This window comes from Cervus canadensis, chromosome 24, assembly GCF_019320065.1.
Source record: "Cervus canadensis isolate Bull #8, Minnesota chromosome 24, ASM1932006v1, whole genome shotgun sequence".
In the NCBI taxonomy this organism is placed as follows: Eukaryota; Metazoa; Chordata; class Mammalia; order Artiodactyla; family Cervidae; genus Cervus; species Cervus canadensis.
In genome coordinates, this window is record NC_057409.1 from 41314942 (window position 1) to 41335008 (window position 20067).

The 20067-nt window shown below is 43.3% G+C and overlaps 1 protein-coding gene across 1 annotated transcript in view; it reads right to left on the reverse strand.

Moving 5' to 3' along the window:
* Positions 1 to 19796, reverse strand: part of PARD3B (par-3 family cell polarity regulator beta) — a 1123961-nt gene extending 1104165 nt beyond the window's left edge. Inside the window, exon 1 of the mRNA XM_043445039.1 lies at positions 19525 to 19796. Within this exon, the coding sequence (XP_043300974.1) occupies positions 19525 to 19644 (120 nt within the window). The 5' untranslated portion in view covers positions 19645 to 19796. The remainder of the gene's footprint in view (positions 1 to 19524) is intronic.
* Positions 19797 to 20067: the final 271 nt, after the last annotated feature.

The window sequence follows — 20067 nt, forward strand, 5'->3', positions numbered from 1 at the left end:
GAATCTAAAGCTGTACAACTGAAATTAACACAAGACTGTAAATCATCTATAGTTAAATAAATTTAAAAAATCAAGAAGCAAAAATAATGTGGTATATGGCATAAACCTACAATGGACTATCACTCAAACCTAAAAAGGAAGGAAATTCTAACATGGGCTGCAACACAGATGAACCTCGAAGACATTCTGCTAAACGAAATAAGCTAGTCTCAAAGGGTAAATGTATGATTTCACCTAAATGTAAAATTCATTGAGACAGGAGGTAGAATGGGTGATTTCCAGGGACTGGGGGAAAGGGGGAAATAGGGAGTTCATGTTTACTAGGAATGAGGTTTCTGTTTGGGAAGATGAAAAGGTCCTGGGGTGGAGGATGATGGATGCACAACAGTGTCAATGCACTCCATGCCAAAGAGCTGGATACTCAAGAACAATTAAAATGGTAACTTTATGGTAGATATATTTTACCACAATGAGAAATTCTACATATAAAAATGGAGGGTTAGAAAGATCTGCTTCTTCAATCCATCACAGCTTCACTACCGAAAGCTAAAGTGAAAGTCACTCAGTCATGTCCAACACTTTGCAACCCCATGGACTATACAGTTCATGGAATTCTCCAGGCCAGAATACTGGAGGGGGTAGCCTTTCCCTTCTCCAGGGGATCTTCCCAACCCAGGTCTCCTGCATTGCAGGTTGATTCTTTACCAGCTGAGCCACAAAGGAAGCTCACCTAAATTTAAGGATACTTTTAAAAAAGATGAAACTGACACAGCAGAGGTCTCTGATTCATGGAAGGGAAAACTCTACCAAAAAAGAAAAAATGGGAGTAAAACTGTGACTAGACAAAGACATGAAAGTTTTCATTTCTTTGACCATCATAATTGGGAATTTACATTATTGTATCTAATGCAATGAACATTTTCAAAAAGTTAAGTTGCAGCATCATTTTGAAATTAATCAGTAAGAATTTAAAGAGCAAGGAAGTGAATATTTTAAAATGCAGATGTGATGAACACTTCAAAAGTCAAACATTATTACAGCTTTTCAAACTAGAAATGAAAGAAGCAACTGAAGAACCTTGCAGGGTAAGCTACTGTGTTGCATTAGCTGAAGAAGTACACACTATAACAGACTAAGAAAGCCTTGTACAACTGAGATAGCTGAATGCCTGCTACATGATAAGTCAGTTAAAAAAAATATGGCATAACAGTGCTACTTTCCAGTGATACTGGAAGTCCTCAAATGAAACATCTGGTGACAAATGTGAAGACTGAGTTAATATCCCAACTGTAGAACTGTACTTTTGCCTTACTCCTGGATCCATCTACAGACGAAACTGAACTTGCTGTTTCTTTTCTATGAGATGACTACTTGGTGCTGACACTGACTGAAGAACTTCTTTTTCTATGTGAATGCAGATAATAAATGCTGGGACTTAAATAGTCAACATGTTGAATAATTTTTTGGACTCTCATGGTTCACCCTTGGAACAAGTGTGTTGACACTTGCATTCCCAGTGAAGAAGCAGCGGTGGGTAAAATTGCTGGTGCCTTAGTTTGAATCAGTAAGTGAGAGTCGCTCAGTCGTGTCCGACTCTTTGCAACCCCATGGACTACACAATCCATGGAATTCTCCAGGCCAGAACACTGGAATAGGTAGCCTCTCCCTTCTCCAGGGGAACTCCCCAACCCAGGTATCGAACCCAGGTCTCCCGTGTTGCAGGCGGATTCTTTACCAGCTGAGCTGCAAGTAAAGCGCCTGCCTGCAATGCGGGAGACCTGAGTTTGATCCCTGGGTCAGGAAGATTCCCTGGAGAAGGAAATGGCAACCCACTCCAGTATTCTTGCCTGAAGAATCCCAAGGACGGAGGAGCCTGGTGGGCTACAGTCCATGGGGTCGCAAAGAGTCGGACACGACTGAGCGACTTCACTTCACTTAGTTTGAATCAAGGCAGTACACTATACTAGAAATCACTGTATTCTTCACTGCTACTCATCTGCATTTTTAAAGATGGTCAACTGAACTTAAGAATACCCTCAATGAAGTGAAAAAAAAACCAGTTATTAATTTTTGACCCTTGACTTCACATTTTTTTGACCTTGTATGTGAAGATTAGAAAGCCCAAAGACAACACTTCTTCATACTGGTCACCAGTGGACACCTCAGGCAAAAGCACTCCTGTGATTGATGGAGTTGAGCTGAATTCACTGGTTTTTTTCATGGAACACCATTTTCATTTCAAAGAATGCATGACAGACAAACTAGGATTATTTATACCTGAACTTTTGGCATTTTTCACATCAAAATGAATGATGTGAACCTGGGCACTTCATGGAAAAGAAATGACAAAATTTGTTACCAGTAATAAAGTAAAAATTAAAATTTTAGAAAACTGTATCCACAACTGTGAGCTTGATAGTTTCACAATACCTTCACCTGGTGAAATTGATGATGCAATCAATGTATGTGGCTTTTGAAATTGTATAATGAAATGTATCAACATCTGGCATAACCCAGTGAAGAAGTGTTTTCCAAATAACCAATGTATGATATTAGAACATCACACAAGGATAGAAGATTTATTCAAAATACAACACAAAGGAATGGGTTATAACATAACAGAGTATGAAAAATTTTACTAGTATGGTATCAGATTCCACTTTGCAATTAATCTTTAAGAAAGCAATCCTTATTAAGATTCACTCCCATAATTATGTTATATAAGATTCCAACTTTAGAGATCCTCCTTGCTGGCTTGCTGAAGTACTAAGCCAATCTGGGTAAGTTCCACGTGATACAGAACTGCAAGTGACCACCAGGAAAGGAAGGTAACCTCTGCAAGTGGCGTCCAGCTGTTGTTGTTGTTCAGTTGTGTCCACCTCTTTGCAACCCCATAGACTGAAGCACGCCAGGCTTCCCTGTCCATCACCAACTCCCGGAGCTTGCTCAAACTCACGTCCATTGAATCAGTAGTGCCATTTAACCATCTCATCCTCTGTCATCCCCTTCTCCTCCTGCCCTCAATCTTTCCCAGCAGGGTCTTTTCCAAAGAGTTGGCTCTTCGCAGCAGGTGGTCAAAGTTTTGGAGCTTCAGCATCAGGCCTTCCAATGAATATTCAGGATTGATTGCCTTTAGGATTGACTGCTCTGATCTCCTTGCAGTCCAAAGGACTCTCAAGAGTCTTTTCCAGCACCACAGTTCGAAAGCATCAATTCTTTGGCACTCAACCTTCTATATGGTCCAATTCTCACATTCATCCATACATGACTACTGGGAAAACCATCACTTGTTGGATCTGCATGTAATATGCAAAAAGCTTATCTGCAGTTGTTTGAAAAAACTTCGAAAATGCTCCTCCTTCTTCCAGTTACATATCTATATGAAGCAGGATTTCCTTCACGTATTTCAACCAAAACAATACACTGCAACAGATTGAATAAGCAAGCAGACACATTTAAGAATCCAACTGTCTAACAAGCAGGCAGCAAAGAGAATGGCAAAAATGTTACACACGGTCACTCTTTTCACTAATTTTTTCTTTTGCTTTGAAAAATATAGTCATTTTCATGACAACAGGTGACCTTGTTATGGACTGGTTATTCTAAATCAATTAAATATATTATTTTAATTTCTCAGTTTTCCTGATATGGTAAATATGGATAGGTGTGATCTGCATAGAAAAGCCCTTTCAGGTCCTCTAAAACACAAGAGTGAAGAGAGCTATTGAGACCAGTAAGTTTGAGAACTGTTGCAATGTGCCTGTTTTCTTTCTCTCTGCCAAATGACACTCCCCCCCTCCCTTCTTTCATTTATCTAGATTTTACTCATTTTCCACACTTGGCAACTGTGAGCTCTCTCCGTCCTTAATGCCTGGAGAACTCCTCTGGCACCTGGCTGTTGCTCTGTTTTCTGGAAGCATGTGTGTCTCTCCAGCAAAATTGGGAAGCCTCAAAGGAAAGGGACTGTGTATGGGACAGCATATGTGCTCAAAAACACCAACTTAATTATAGACTTGAGAGCATCAATTCAAGCAAGTCCCGGGGCTTCAATCAATTGCTCAAGGAAGCCAGACCACAAAGGACCTGGGATGAGGCAGAATTTAGGGCAAATGTGCGTCTCACCGAGGTCATCTGAAGACTCAGCTGAGAACAAGGGCGTAGATGCCAAAATGCACAAGTGCAGAAGGTAATAGTAAGTGACATCAGACCATAAGACCTTTATTTCTCAATAAAACAGGCAGCAAGTTATCTGTGCATCACTTTGGAGCAAAAATTTGAGGAATAAAGAGAGTAACATTGTGGAGAAAGCAATGAAGAATCCACAGAATTTTCTCAAAGTCTCTTACTCTAAAAATAGGAAAAATGCATTGAACTGAATACCAATAGTTAAGAGTTGAACTGTCCCCACAAAGGATACGCTGAAGTCCTAACCCTTTGTACCTATGAATGCAACCTTATTTAGCAACAGGGTCTTCACAGATGTAAACACCTAAAGTAAGGTCACTGGGGTAAGTCCTAATCTGATGTGATCTGGGTTTTCTGTACCTTTTATAATGTTTGAACACTATTTTTTAACAAGTGAGCATCGTGTATTGTTTATTTAAGTCTTTATGTTGGGAGTATAGCATATTAACAGTGTCGTGATAGTTTCAGGTAGACCGCAAAGGGACTCAGCCACACACCTATGCATATGCATATATGTATGTATTTCTGTTTTTATATGACAAGAAAGACACAGAGGGAAGATGGCCATGTGAAAACAAAGGCAGAGATTGGAGTTACGCTGCCACAAGCTAAGGAATGTCTGGGCACAAAAGAAGCTGGAAGGGGCAAGGAAGGTTCTTCTCTGGGAGGCTGCAAAGGGAACGTGAGCCTGCCAACATGTTAATTTTGAACCTCTAGCCTTCAGAGCTGTGACAAAATTCATCGTTTTAAGCCATGCATTGTGGCGACCCAGCTCATGACACTTTGTCACTGGGGTCCTAGGAAACTAACACAGCAACGGAGGCCTCCACACTGTCCATGCGGACTTCCTAGGTGGCACACACCCGCCGGCCAGTGCAGGAGATGCAACAGACACAGCTCGATCCCTGGACAGGGAAGATCCCCTGAAGGAGGAAATGACAACTCACTCCAGCCTCCTCGCCTGAGAAATCCCATGCACAGAGGAGCCTGGTGGGCTACTGTCCATGGGGTTGTTATACAGACTCACACAACGGACCGTACTTCACTACCCACGTTCACAGTCCCACGCAGCTCTCCTCACCCACAGACAAAAGTAAAAGGAAAGGCAGAAAGATGTGAAATGCAAATTTAGTTAGCAGCAATGAAAAAATGTCTGGTGGCTCAGACAGTAAAGCATCTGCCTGCAATGCGGGAGACCTGGGTTCGATCCCTGGGTCGGGAAGATCCCCTGGAGAAGGAAATGGCAACCCACTCTAGTATTCTTGCCTGAAAAATTCCATGGATGGAGAAATAATGGGGTTGCAAAAAGTCGGACATGACTGAGTGACTTCACTGTCTTTCTCTCTAATGAAAAAACAACAATAATAACAAAAGGTTGTTTGTTTTTTTAAAAAAACTAGAGATTTCTGAACTGCAGTTTTGGTTTTTTTTAAGGTTCTGAGAAAATGTCTCTGATCAAACACTGCTGTCAAAACTCAAGCCCACTGAGTCTCTATAACTGTGCCTATAAATACAGACAAGGATTATTTATCCACCTTGCATTTCCTCAATTCTTTGCTACAAAAGGAAGTAATCCAGAACCTAACATTAAAGTTATCAATACTATGACTATGTCATGATGAAAGAAATATGGGATTGCAAGTGAAACCCTTTCATTTTCTCCAAGATTTTATCAAGCCACCTGAACTTCTGCGCCAAGACGGCTCCGAGCTCACGTGCTGGCCATTCAGAAAGGTGAAGACCTCAATCTTATCCATATAAGATACTTGGCCTTAAAATCCATAGACTGCAATTTAAACCCTTGTAATGCATACCTGTTAGGAATTTACCTTCAGCCACACACTTTACCTCAACCAATAAAAAAAAAAAAAAAAAATGGGATTTTGGACCTGTGGAAATTTCTAGAGCCATCTAACTTGATGATACATTCACTGCCCCCTATATTTCAGTTAATCCCATTGGTTTTCTAACTATGGGCCCTAATCCATCAGTGAGCAGTGAAATAAATTTAGTATATTCCAACTGCTGCTGCTGCTGCTGCGGCTAAGTCGCTTCAGTCGTGTCTGACTCTGTGCGACCCCACAGACGGCAGCCCACCAGGCTCCCCCGTCCCTGGGGTTCTCCAGGCAAGAACACTGGAGTGGGTTGCCATTTCCTTCTCCAATGCAGGAAGGTGAAAAGTGAAAGTGAAGTCGCTCAGGAGTGTCTGACTCTTGGCGACCCTATGGACTGTAGGCTACCAGGCTCCTCCGTCCACGGGATTTTCCAGGCAAGAGTACTGGAGTGGGTTGCCATTGCCTTCTCCACATTCCAACTACTTAAAAAAAAAACAGTAGAATAAAAAATAAGAGGGTATCATTAGGGTTAAGTAAGGGTTACCATCCTCCTGACTTCATTTGTATATGTGTGTTGTGGGTACTGTGTCATAAAAGAAAACTTATTACTACTTTATTTATCAATCCAAGTTCTGGTAGGAAACAGATGGTTCACTCAAATTGGGCACTTAGGAGTTGAATAAAGAACCTATTTATAAAGGTTTCCCCAGGATTAAGGAAAAACATTAAGGCAGAGCACTCCTAAGTAGTGAGGTCGCTACCACCTGTACCCAAAGGGCCAGGGGATGGAGTGCAGACAGGTATGCAGGGAGGGCCACCTGATGGAAGTTGTGTCCTTCAGTAAAGGGAGGCAGCCAGCCCATGGAAACCCAAGAGAAGGGAGATGCCTCCCGCTGGGACTCCTCCCATGGCTAACGCCAACTAGACATCGCAGAGCAAGATGGTCTACACTACTCAGCCTCCCAGGTCACCGCAGTGCGTCTCGAGGGGCAAGCAGAAGGCTTTCAGCCTCCTGTGTGTGACCCCATCACACAAGGCTGAAAGCCACCAACACAGTTCATACCTTCATCAACTCAGTCTGACCACTTTTATTTCTGGATGCCACATTTTTTCCACATCTGCCCCCAATCCCAATCTTGAATCAAGGCTCTAACCCAATGCCAAAAAGCTGATGCAAAAGATTGGCGCCTTTATGAACTCACGATTTATGATCTCAGCTACGCCCTCAAACACTCCCTGGCAAGCCTTTCATCCATCCTCAGCCCCCCACCTCTCCTAGCCCCCACCTTTGGGGCTCCTGGAGGGCACAGACCATGTCTCACTCATCTCTGGAGCCCCAAGCTGCAATGTCTAGAGCACAGGTGTGGTCACAGGGCGGTCTGTAAACTGTGAAGACCTAAGGCTCAGAGGGTCCCCTCTCCCTCATTTGCACCCGTGCTTCCCATACCACAAAGCAGTGGTCCCAACCTTTTTAGCACTAGGGACCAGTTCCATGGAAGACAATTTTTGCATGAATAAGGGGTGGGGGGTGGGGGGCAGACGTGGAGCAGGGGAAGGGGAGGAAGAGGGAGGAATGGTTTTAGGATGATTCAAGTACATTATATTTATTGTGAACTTATTTCTATTATTATTACATCACTCCACCTCAGGTCATCAGGCATTAGATCCCAGAGGTCAGGGACCCTTGCCATAGACGGTCAAATCCCGAGTCTGATTTCTTTGCCCCTGAAATTCCCAAGCCCATCTCCTCTTCTGCTTGTGTATGTCTAACCTGCACTCCTACCGCCAGGACACGGACCAGTTTCCCACCTCCATTCCCAGCTCCCTCTGCCTCCATCCGCTAGGACAATCGATAGAAAAAAAGAGAAACACTATCATCACCCTGCCCAGAATGTTCCACTGACTCTTCATGCTCTTTAGACAGTCATAGCAAAGGGCCCCTAGCTTGGACTCTGGCTTCTTCTTACAGCCTCATTGCTACTTTTCCCACTCACAATCAGCTTTAGGAAACTTTCCATATTGTTGTTCTCTTGCCATACCCCCATAAAACCTTGTCTATCCTCAGTTGTGGATGTGACTGGTGATGGAGGCAAGGTCCCATGCTGTAAAGACCAACATTGCATAGGAACCTGGAATGTTAGGTCCATGAATCAAGGCAAATTGGAAGTGGTCAAACAGGAGATGGCAAGAGTAAACGTCGACATTTTAGGAATCAACGAACTAAAATGGACTGGAATGGGTGAATTTAACTCACATGACCATTATACGTACGACTGTCGGCAGGAATCCCTTAGAAGAAATGGAATAGCCATCATAGTCAACAGAACAGTCTGAAATGCAGTACTTGGATGCAATCTCAAAAATGACAGAATGATCTCTGTTCGTTTCCAAGGCAAACCATTCAATATCACGGTAATCCAAGACTATGCCCCAACCAGTAATGCTGAAAAAGCTGAAGTTGAAGGGTTCTATGAAGACCTACAAGACCTTCTAGAACTAACACCCAAAAACGATGTCCTTTTCATTATAGGGGACTGGAATGCAAAATTAGGACATCAAGAAACCTGGAGTAACAGGCAAATTTGGCCTTGGAGTATAAAATGAAGCAGGGCAAAGGCTAATAGAGTCTTGCCAAGAGAATGCACTGGTCATAGCAAACACCCTCTTCCAAAAACAAAAGAGAAAACTCTACACATGGACATCACCAGATGGTCAACACCGAAATCAGATTGATTATATTCTTTGCAGCCAAAGCTGGAGAAGCTCTATACAGTCAGCAAAAACAAGAACGGGAGCTGACTGTGGCTCAGACCATGACCTCCTTATTGCCAAATTCAGACCTAAATTGAAGAAAGTAGGGAAAAACCACTAGATCATTCAGGTATGACCTAAATCAAATCCCTTACACTTACACAGTGGAAGTGAGAAATAGATTTAAGGGATTAGATCTGATAAGAGTTTCTGGTGAACTATGGACGGAGGTTCATGACATTGTATAGGAGACAGGGATCAAGACCATCCCCAAGAAAAAGAAATGCAAAAAGGCAAAATGGCTGTCTGAGGAGGTCTTACAAATAGCTGAGAAAAGAAGAGAAGCGAAAAGCAAAGGAGAAAAGGAAAGTTATACCCATTTGAATGCAGAGTTCCAAAGAATAGCAAGGAGAGATGAGAAAGTCTTCTTCAGTGATCAATGCAAAGAAATAGAGGAAAACAATAGAATGGAAAAGACTAGAGATCTCTTCAAGAAAATTAGAAATACCAAGGGAACATTTCATGCAAAGATGGGCTCGAAAAAGGACAGAAATGGTATGGACCTAACAGAAGCAGAAGATATTAAGAAGAGATGGCAAGAATACACAGAAGAACTATACAAAAAAGTTCTTCATGACCCAGATAATCAAGATGGTATGATCACTCACCTAGAGCCAGACATCCTGGAATGTGAATTAAGTGGGCCTTAGAAAGCATCACTATGAACAAAGCTAGTGGAAGTGATGGAATTCCAGTTGAGTTGTTTCAAATCCTGAAAGATGATGCTGTGAAAGTGCTGCACTCAGTACGCCAGCAAATTGGGAAAACTCAGCAGTGGCCACAGGACTGGAAAAGGTCAGTTTTCATTCCAATCCCAAAGAAAGGCAATCCCAAAGAATGCTCAAACTACTGCACAATTGCACTCATCTCACACACTAGTAAAGTAATGCTCAAAATTCTCCAAGCCAGGATTCAACAATACATGAACCAAGAACTTCCAGATGTTCAAGCTGGTTTTAGAAAAGGCAGAGGAACCAGAGATCAAATTGCCAACATCCACTGGATCGTCAAAAAAGCAAGAGAGTTCCAGAAAAACATCTATTTCTGCTTTATTGACTGTGCCAAAGCCTTTGACTGTGTGGATCACCACAAACTCAGGAAAATTCTTCAAGAGATGGGAAAACCAGACCACCTGACCTGCCTCTTGAGAAACCTGTATGCAGGTCAGGAAGCAACAGTTAGAACTGGACATGGAACAACAGACTGGTTCCAAATAGAAAAAGGAGTACGTCAAGGCTGTATATTGTCACCCTGCTTATTTAACTTATTTGCAGAGTACATCGTGAGAAACGCTGTGCTGGATGAAGCACAAGCTGGAATTGAGATTGCCGGGAGAAATATCAATAACCTCAGATATGCAGATGACACCACCTTTATGGCAGAAAGTGAAGAGGAACTAAGGAGCCTCTTAATGAAAGTGAAAGAAGAGAGTGAAAAAGTTGGCTTAAAGCTCAACATTCAGAAAACTAAGATTATGGCATCCTGTCCCATCACTTCATGGCAAATAGATGGGGAAACAGTGGAAACAGTGGCTGACTTTATTTTTTGGGGCTCCAAAATCACTGCAGATGGTGACTGCAGCCATGAAATTAAAAGACACTTACTCCTTGGAAGAAAAGTTATGACTAACCTAGACAGCATATTAAAAACCAGAGACATTACTTTGCCAACAAAGGTCCATCTAGTCAAGGCTATGGCTTTTCCAGTGGTCATGTATGGATGTGACAGTTGGACTATAAAGAAAGCGGAGTGCCAAAGAACTGATGCTTTTGAACTGAGGTGTTGGAGAAGACTCTTGAGAGTCCCTTGGAATGCAAGGAGATCCAAAAGGTCCATCCTAAAGGAAATCAGTCCTGAATATTCATTGGAAGGACTGATGTTGAGGTTGAAACTCCAATATTTTGGCCACCTGATGCAAAGAACTGACTCATTTGAAAAGACCCTGATGCTGGGAAAGATTGAAGGCGGGAGGAGAAGGGGATGACAGAGAATGAGATGGTTGGATGGTATTACTGACTCAATGGACATGAGTCTGAGTAAACTCCAAGTGTTGGTGATGGACAGGGAGGCCTGGTGTGCTGCAGTCCATGGGATCACAAGGAGTCAGACACGACTGAGCGAATGAACTGAACTGATCCTCAGTCAGAGGCAGGCAGCTCCTCATTCTCCCTCTCTCTCCAAAGTCCCCCCATCCCTTACTGTCCAGCAATTGGCCATTCTTTCTTTTAAACCCTGCCCACGTGTAACTCCTGGTGAAATTGGCACAACTTCCTCATCTCTCCCTGCTCCAAAGTCAAAGGTGACCACTCTCTTCCATGTACCACTCCAAACCTGTCTACTACACCGTGTTACTTATCTACATTCCTTTCTCTGCCATATTAGTTTATTAGCCTGATGGGGGAACATGTCTTACTTTATTCTATATCCCCAGTGCAAAAAAGAATGCTGACCCAATGTCACTCTTCCTAAATCTTCTCTGAAGTAACTGAAGTGGCGTTTGGATTGTCATATCATCAAAGCAACCATAGCAAAGCATTCACTACCTGGGGGTCAGACTAAGGCCTCACTGAATATGTGACATACTTTTTCATATGATATAGATGGCATTAAGGGATGCAGTTTTTACCCACCATTCTTAAATTAGGTGCCCCACTCTCTCCACCTCTTTCCCAATACAGGCCACCTATCCATAAACAGGGAAGAGTACAAATCCTTTCTATATATCCCTTGTCAGAAGCCCATCTTTGCTTAGTGGTCACTCTTTCTAGGGTTTATGTCTCTACAAATAAAGAATAGTAGCAAGACTCACTCTAAATCTCCCTAAAAAAGGTATCAGAAGTCTACTGTCAGAGCTCCCCCAGATACCCTTAATTTCTGTCTCAAGTGAAGCCAGTAGGTTGGGTCTGATCACTTCCCCTGCCAGCGTGGGTCTCCGGTCATGCTGATGGCGGCTTAGCCAAAAGTTGCAGACATCTCTTCTGTTATCTGCCTCCATCACCAAATGGCCCCACCAGCTCCTCCTCTGGGGCCCAGGACCACCTGATAAGTTTAATATATCCTTACCTTGAGGTAAAGGACAAGAACAGTACAGGGTGTATTTACCTGGATGAATCTGACAGAGGCTGAATTGAGAGTGAAACCTTTTTAACCATCCTGTCTCTTGGTACCCGGCAATTCTGTCTCACTGCAATCCACAGAGTTAAGAGTCCAGCAACTGAAAGAATGGTGGAGCCCAGCGATGGGAAACAGAGCTGACTTGGCAGCCCCAAGATGCAGTCACAGGGCCTTTCAAAAATAAAGGATCCACCCAAATCGAGATAGTTCAGAATCATTTTTTAAATCAAAATGAAGTTAATAAATAAGACCCTGAAAATCAAACACTGCTCACATGTAAAGGGCAGCATTGCACAAATCTCCATGAAACAAGAACATTATGATGTTCCTTTGCTAAAAATCCAGACCTGCAGAGTGCTCAGTCTCGAAAATCTGCAAAGGGAGTCAGCCTGTCAAAATCTGAAGCTGTTTTTTAAGACAATCAGTGCAGCAGATATAATGGGCCACTCAACTACTGCCTACAGCCCATGTGGATTTGATGAGGTATTTGAAGACAATCAAGAGAAAAGTTGCATTTAGACTTTCTTTATAAAACTATACCACATAGAAAGATTTCATAGAAAGCATAGTGTTGAATATGAGGTCATTCTCATTTTTAAGAAAGAAAGCAATGTGAAAGGTGATAGAATTTAACAAGCATTTCTGGTATAAATACTATATATCTGGTACTGTCTAAAAACAGGGATAGGAGAATAAATAAGACTTATTCTTTGTTCTTGAATAGTTCAAAGTAGAGTGGGGGAGACAGAATGGCTACACTCTGTGATGAAGCCCGGCCAGCTCCTCTCCTGCATTCACGCGGACTTCCTTCCCAGGCCCACTGCATCTAGACAGCACACATGGCCAGTCTGACCAGTGGAATGCTGGCACGAGGGATGTCTGCCACTTCCAGGCCAGGCCCCCAGGCTTCGGTGGCATCCTCCACGTCTCCTTCCTCACCAGTTAGCACAGGGCAGGGAATCTGCAGAAAACTCCAAAACCAAAAGGAACAGCAGGAGGTGGTTGCGTGGGTCATAGCACCCATCTCCCCCGAGAAAGTGATAAACCATTGTCCTTTGGGGGTTGTCTGTTAAGTTAGGAGACCCTGATGAGTAGACAGTATAATGTAAGGTACAGTTTTCAAAATGAAAGCACTGCAGGAGTTAGAGGAACACAAGTATGAAGGCCCTAAGTGATGGTGAGGGAAAAGTGAGGAAGGGAATTCCTAGAGAAGAGGCAGTTGGAGTTTCATCCCAAAAGATGAGCAGGATTCACTTGGGGTGGGGGGAAATGTGAAAGTGTTATGTCACATGTACGAATTAAAAGAGTATAAAAGAACAGAGAAGATACTGGACCCGGAAGCAAAGCAGTGAAGAGCCATTTACATATCCCAGCAATACTCCAGACAGGATCAGATCTACGGCTGTAAGGTCCTCAATGGAAAACAGTTGGAAAGAATCGGGAGCTAGTAACAGCAGAAAGGCCAGTTACGGGTCTGCTGCAGTTCCCCTCAGGAGGAATGAGAAAGGCCTGGTGTGGGGCAGAAAGGAGGAAGCAGATCTAAGAAACACCACATGGAAGCATCAAAGGACTTTTCTGACCAACCAGACAAGTAATAGAATATGCAGGATGAAAGGTCATCAAGGAATGAAGGATTTCCGGTTTCTGAATTAGACAACCAGGTGAATGGTGGTCCCAGAAATGAAGAAAGAGGCCACAGGAGGATGTGTGTGTGTTTAGTCGCTCATTCGTGTCCACCTCTTTGCGACCTCATGAACTGTAGCCTGCCAGGCTCCTCTGTCCGTGGGGATTCCCCAGGCAAGAATATTGGAGTGGATTGCCATGCCCTCCTCCAGGGGATCTTCCCAACCCAGGGATCAAACCCAGGTCTCCCTCACTGCAGGTGGATTCTTTACTGTCTGAACCACCAGGACAGGAGGATGGGGACATGCAGACGGACAGAGAACAAGCTGGGCTTGAACTAAATATGGGACATCAAGGTGGTGAAGTCCAGAAGCTGCTGGATATTGAGGTCGATAGCAAGTTCAATGCTAGAGGTGTGTGTCTGAGGGAAGCTGAAGCCACGGAATGGATGAGATCCAATTGAAATAAAGGAAAGAACCCCAAGGCACCAGCACACAAGGAAAACGGTATTATGCTCCTGCAAAGACACAGAAGACAGAGACATGTTTAGAAATTCTGGGTAGAGACAGTTTTAAAAGGTGAGATATCAGAAAAAATAAGGACTGAAAAGTAACCATGGCTTTTAGCTGTCATATCTTGATAATCTTGTTAAGAGCACTTTCACTGGAAAACAACAACTTACACTCATCTATTGGAGTGGTAATAATGGGGACTAGAGGATAATGATTCCTTCTAAAGAGGTGTCTAACCTCAGCTCCAACTGAAGGCTGCCATGTGGGAAAGTAAAGCCCAGTAGTCTCAGAGCTTCCGATTCTTTTTTCCCTAAAAGACAGAAATCTGGAGTTTTGCATGAAATCTCAATATTATTTAAACATGGCAAAAGTCAAAATACAACACTGAGCAGAAGTTAAAAAACACTTCTGTGGGTCATAGCAGACCCCACGAGCCCTGTGTTTGCAAACTTAGAGGTTGCTCAATGCAAGTCAAGTAACAGAACCAAAACCAAGTTAGAAGCATGTGCCTCGCTGATGGTGAGTCAGTCCTGTCTACATGCTGGAAAGAGCATCTAGTTCACACATTGGGAGAGGAGAGAACTGAATAGGAAATAAAGCACTCAAGTCAGTCACTGCCCAATAAACTGAAAGCATTTTGGGAATTCAGTGTAGTCCTAGTTTATGTATAAAGGAAACTTATCATCTGGAAACAAGACATCAAAAGCTGAAAAATTCAGGAATTCAAGAGTTCTAATTTTTTCTTCCAGGCTAGTCCCACATAATATCACACCCGATTCTGCATCATTGTACAAATTCTAAAACTGATCTCACAGTCAATCAGGAGAGTCCATTGCTCTTAACTAATTCCAATCTGGGAAGCTGATCTCAACTTGTAAAACCAACAAATTATTCCAAATATCTGAATACAGAAGAGATTCATTTTGAAAGTCAACCAGATGCTTCTTTAAAAAAGAAGAAAAAAAAAAAAAAACCACTATCCTCATACACATAGATCTGCAAATCTTCCTAAAAATTCTATCATACCCACTACCCCATAAACTCAGTATTCATACTATTCAACTCCTGAACTCACACACTATATACTCTTATTTATACTTTTGTTAGTAAACAAGTACTTCCCCTTATTTACTTATATATAAAATCAATGTTCAATTTAATAAGTTATTTGAACACCTACTCTGAGAATTCCCTCAGGGTAGGAGTAGAAAGACAGTTGCTAATAACAAGTTGGTCTGTGGGTGTCTAAGACATATTATCTGCTGTCAAATGAGTTTAAAAATCAAATTAGTTCAGTGATACCAAAAGATTAGTAGTAGTAGATTAGTGGTTCTCAATCCTAACTGGGCATTTGTATCATCTGAAGTATCTTTTTTTAATACCTATGCCCAGGTTCCACTCCAAATCCATGGAAGAAAAGGACTGAAACATGTATTATTTAAAATGTTAAAATTAGAGGTAACTAATGATCAACCAAAGTTGAGAGCCCTGCAGGATATGGTTCAATTAGCCATTTACCTGTGACACATAATTTTGATGATTAATTAACTAATTACTCAATGATCCCCACCTTGACTACTGAAGACAATCCCCTCTCCACTAAAAATGTAACTGAACTGGATTTAGAGCCTCAGACGATGATGAACTACCAGGATCCAAAGACAAGCAATCCCTTAATTCTTGCCCCTTGGTCAATTCACCTCCCTAGTAGAGGTTATCAAAGGACAGGGATCAGGGAGGCCACAGGAACCTCAAAGTCTGAGAGAAGTCAGAACATAATGAAAGCCTTCCCCAAAGCTCCCTCAGCTTCCTCAGTATCTTACCTACTTCTGACCTTATCTGATGCTGGTTCAGCTGGCTTCCCACATTCCACAAAAGCCAGCTTCCTTTGTTTCTTCTCAGCTGGAGGTGGCCAGTTCTCTGCTCCTGCTCACAAAACCCAGACTGTCCTCTTTGGGCTTCATGTACCCTTCAAACTGTAGAAACCCCAACTCTCTCCTCAATCTTGAAATCTGCCTTTCTCCCATCTAAATTATTCAGGGCCCCAGAAGAAACAGGCTTCATGTACATTCATGTTCCCACGTAACGTGTTTCTTTACCTCCTTACCTCTCTACCCAGGTATCTCAGAGATCACGCCCAATTTTTCAATTTGTAATTAGACTGAAGAAGAGTCTTCAGACTTGATTTGCAAATCCTGCAATATTTTTCACAGAAATCAGACTTCTCCCTGTAACATACAGACCTATACTGTTACAAGATAGAATCGAGAGGAGTGTGAGGATGCCTCAACCCTTTGAAGGCTTCCCGGGTGGCTCAGTGGTAAAGAATTTGCTGACGATGGAGAAGACACAAGACACCAGGTTTGATCCCTGCGTCAGGAAGAGAAGGAAATGGCAACTCACTCCAGTATTCTGGCCTGGGAAAACCCATGGACAGAGGAGCCTGGCAGGCTATAGTCTATGGGGTCGCCAAGAGTTGGACACGACTGAGCACATACGCAAGCCTCCCTCTGCGAGAAACACAATAGCTATTGCTATCATTGGGTTGATATGTTATTGTAGCAGTTTATAGATGGAATTTTTTTAAAAACAAACTGTAAAAAAATAAAGAAGATGGATAAGTTCCACTGCGAAATGACTTACTAGGCTCCATATTAATGACTGAGAGTAAGGACCTGGAAACACAGTTCCTGGGTTCAAATCTCAATTCTATCACATACTAGTCATATTTCTATGCTCTTCCCCCATCTGTAAAATGGGGATATTAGTACCTCGTTCACGGAGTTAGTCATTTGACATATGTAAGGCACCTAGAACAGTGTCTGCACCAAGTAAGTACAATTCCTCTTAGTGGTTGTTATTACTACCGAGTAAGCCCATCTTCATCGGCTTGCAGCTTCTGCGGCCCTCATTAAGTCTGTGCTTCCCTGGTAATTCAGACAGTAAAGAATCCACCTGCCAATGCAGGAGATCCAGGTTTGATCCCTGAGTCAGGGAAGAGCCTCTGGAGGAAGAAATGGCAACCCACTTCAATATTCTTCCAAGGAAAACGCCATGGACAGAAAAGCCTTGCAGGCTACAGGTTGCAAAGAGTCAGACACGACCGAGTGAGTAACACATGAGGGCTTAAAATCTTGCATCCAGAGAAACAAACCGTTTAAACTTTCACTAATTTAAAGAAATTAAATTTATGCCAAGTTGTTTCTGAAATTGAGTTTTGATATTTCTGGTCTTTCCCCATCATTTTCTAAATTCAATGGATAAAGGCATGGACTTTATCAGAGTATTTCATGACATTTTAGTTCCACTAGGAATATCATTTAATATTAGTTAAAGCCTTGTTATGATTACAATGTTATTTAAAACGAAACTATGAGAGAGGAGTATTTTGGGAGGAGAAAAATATCACTCGCCAGTTATTAAATTGAGATTTTAAAAGCCAAAGAAGGGAGGGAGAATTTATTAGTTGCAGGTGACCTTTAAATGTCACATTCACTAATATATAAATGTAAACACAGAAAAATGTAATGTCTGGTAATAATGGTAAACTGATCAATATAATTACATTATGGGATCTGCGATATTATAAATTATGCTTTCAGTCCAGAATATTGATATTTTTTAACACCTTTTAAGATCAAATTATAATGCATTAAATATCCTAAAGTTAATTCCCTGTGTGCTATTTATAAGCTTGTAGCTTACTTCTATTACTTGGACAGCTCCATGTATCGAATTTCTAAATATTCAAGGTTTTAGAGTTAAATTATTTTTCACAATGTTTAAAAAAAGAAAAATAAGTTTATCATCTCAATAAAGCAATCTTTCAGTGAAATCTGCTTTAATAATTTGTCTAGCATAGCATGGTTAGGTTTAACCTTAGACTACTTTCACAAGTTAGGGAAATAGGATTTTAAAGACAACTGGTTACTGTGTCACTTTTCATTTTTAACTGAATTACACAATATAAACAGCATGCACTATTGTAACAAAGGAAGAAAACCATTGGGTAGATACTTATATAGTTATATAGGCTACTTTGATTACTTTCCCTCTCTGCCTCAATTCCATTAGTAAAAAGTCCAGCTTTAGAGATTATATTTAATATACTAACAGACCATTCTCTACGCTCATCTTTAGCTCTTGACTGTTCAAGGAAATATACACATGCATTTATCCAGAGTGAAATTTTTTCCTGTATAATAATTCCAAGTGGAGGCACAGAGATGCAGAGATTTAAAATGCCTCAGCTATATATATTTAGAAAAAAAAAAAAATTGCTTTCATGCCTTGGATAACCGAGATGACATTAAAAGAAACTACATCTTTCCATCATGAAATTGGCCAACATACTATTTCTACAGTTCTCACAGCATGAGGACAAACATTAAGAGAACCACTGGCCTCTAAATTAAGAGTTTATGATTGTCCTATTTGAGGAAGATTCGGGGCAAACAAGATATCCCTTTGGCAGATTCAAAAAAAAAAAAAAAAAGATGCCCCTGGAGGCCTTCATTTAAAGTTTTCATTGAAACTTTTTTCTTTAAAGAAGAAACAGGCCCAGCATGTTACCCAAAACCCCATATGAGTTCCAGAGTCTAGCTAAGGCTTCTGAATATTTAAGTATGCCTTACACACTTACAAACACTTCTGGAACCTTACTTAGATTTCACTTGTTCCTGGCTTCAGGGACAGAGCTGGGAACAGTCTTTGTCATCATTTCGACAGTCACCCCAGACCTGACACAGCCCACACACTTAGTAAATGCTGATAGAAAGTGAACTGTTAAAGTAAAAATAGCAAAGTGTAGACTGGTTGGTGTCAGCACACAGCATCCTTTCACCTGACCTCCTGCTGGAGTCATTGAGAGAGGCCAGCTCCAGAGGCTGAAATTCCAAGGGCCCCATTAGTTGTAACTTCGAATATGTGTGACACCAATCAACTTTCTAACCCAAGGATTAGAAGTAGGGCGGGCCTTAGCTGGTCAAAAATCACATCTGAGGTGAGCAACACCTTCAAATGCTCCCCTGAGGTCTATTCGCTCCAAGAACTTCTAAAGCAGTGCTTGTCAAACTTCGCTGGCCATTGCAACCACCTGGGAGCTTGTTGAAAAGCAGATTTTGAGGCCGTGAGCTTGGACCGGGGCACTAGATGTTGCCTTTCTAACCGGGATTCGGTGTTGCGGTTGCAACCACCGCCCTGGAACAAGCAAGGCCCACAAACGCCCAGATCCCGCATATCAGCAACATACAAAAGTTGCGGCCACAGGTCATGACAAATCAGGTCCCCTTGGTGCTCAGAGCGTCCCCTTGGTCTCCAGAGCGTCGCCACCCTGTCCTCGGGGCACCTGGCAGGTGCGGTGGCGGCGGAGCGCTCCCGGGCAGCCAGCCCGCAGCCGCGCCCCCTCCTCCGCCCCGCCCGCGCGCCCCCCGCGCCGCGCCCACCTTCTCGCGGGTCTTCAGGTACCGCTGCAGCGCCTGCTGTGTGAGCTCCCGGACGCGCAGCTGGCCCTCCTTGCAGGGCACCACGATTCCGGTCCTGCCGAAACACACGGTCACTTTCATCCTGGCCCCCGGCGAGCACGCCGGGCCCGGCCGAACAGGTGTCTGGGCCGGCGGGCGCGGCCCCACTCTCAGGGGACGCCGGGCGCCGGCGGAGACCCCGGGGCGCCTCTCCCCGGCCCCCCTTCCGGATCAGGGGCTCGCAGCAGCGCCCCTCCGCCCAGGGCAGGCGGCAGCCGGCGGGCGGGAATCGATCTGAGAGCAGGCGGCAGCCGAGAGGGCTACCTCCCAGGTGGCGGGGGGCCGGGGAAGCCGGGGGGGTGCCGGGCTGCTCCTCCCGCTCCCGCTCCGGCTCCGGCTCCGGCTCCGGCTCGGGCCCGGCCCAGGCGGCTGCTCCCCGCCCGCCAAAACGAAACTGCCGGCCTGGCCCTGGCCCTGGCCCTGGCGGCGGCGGGGCCGGCCCCAAGCCCCGGGCTGGAGTGGGCG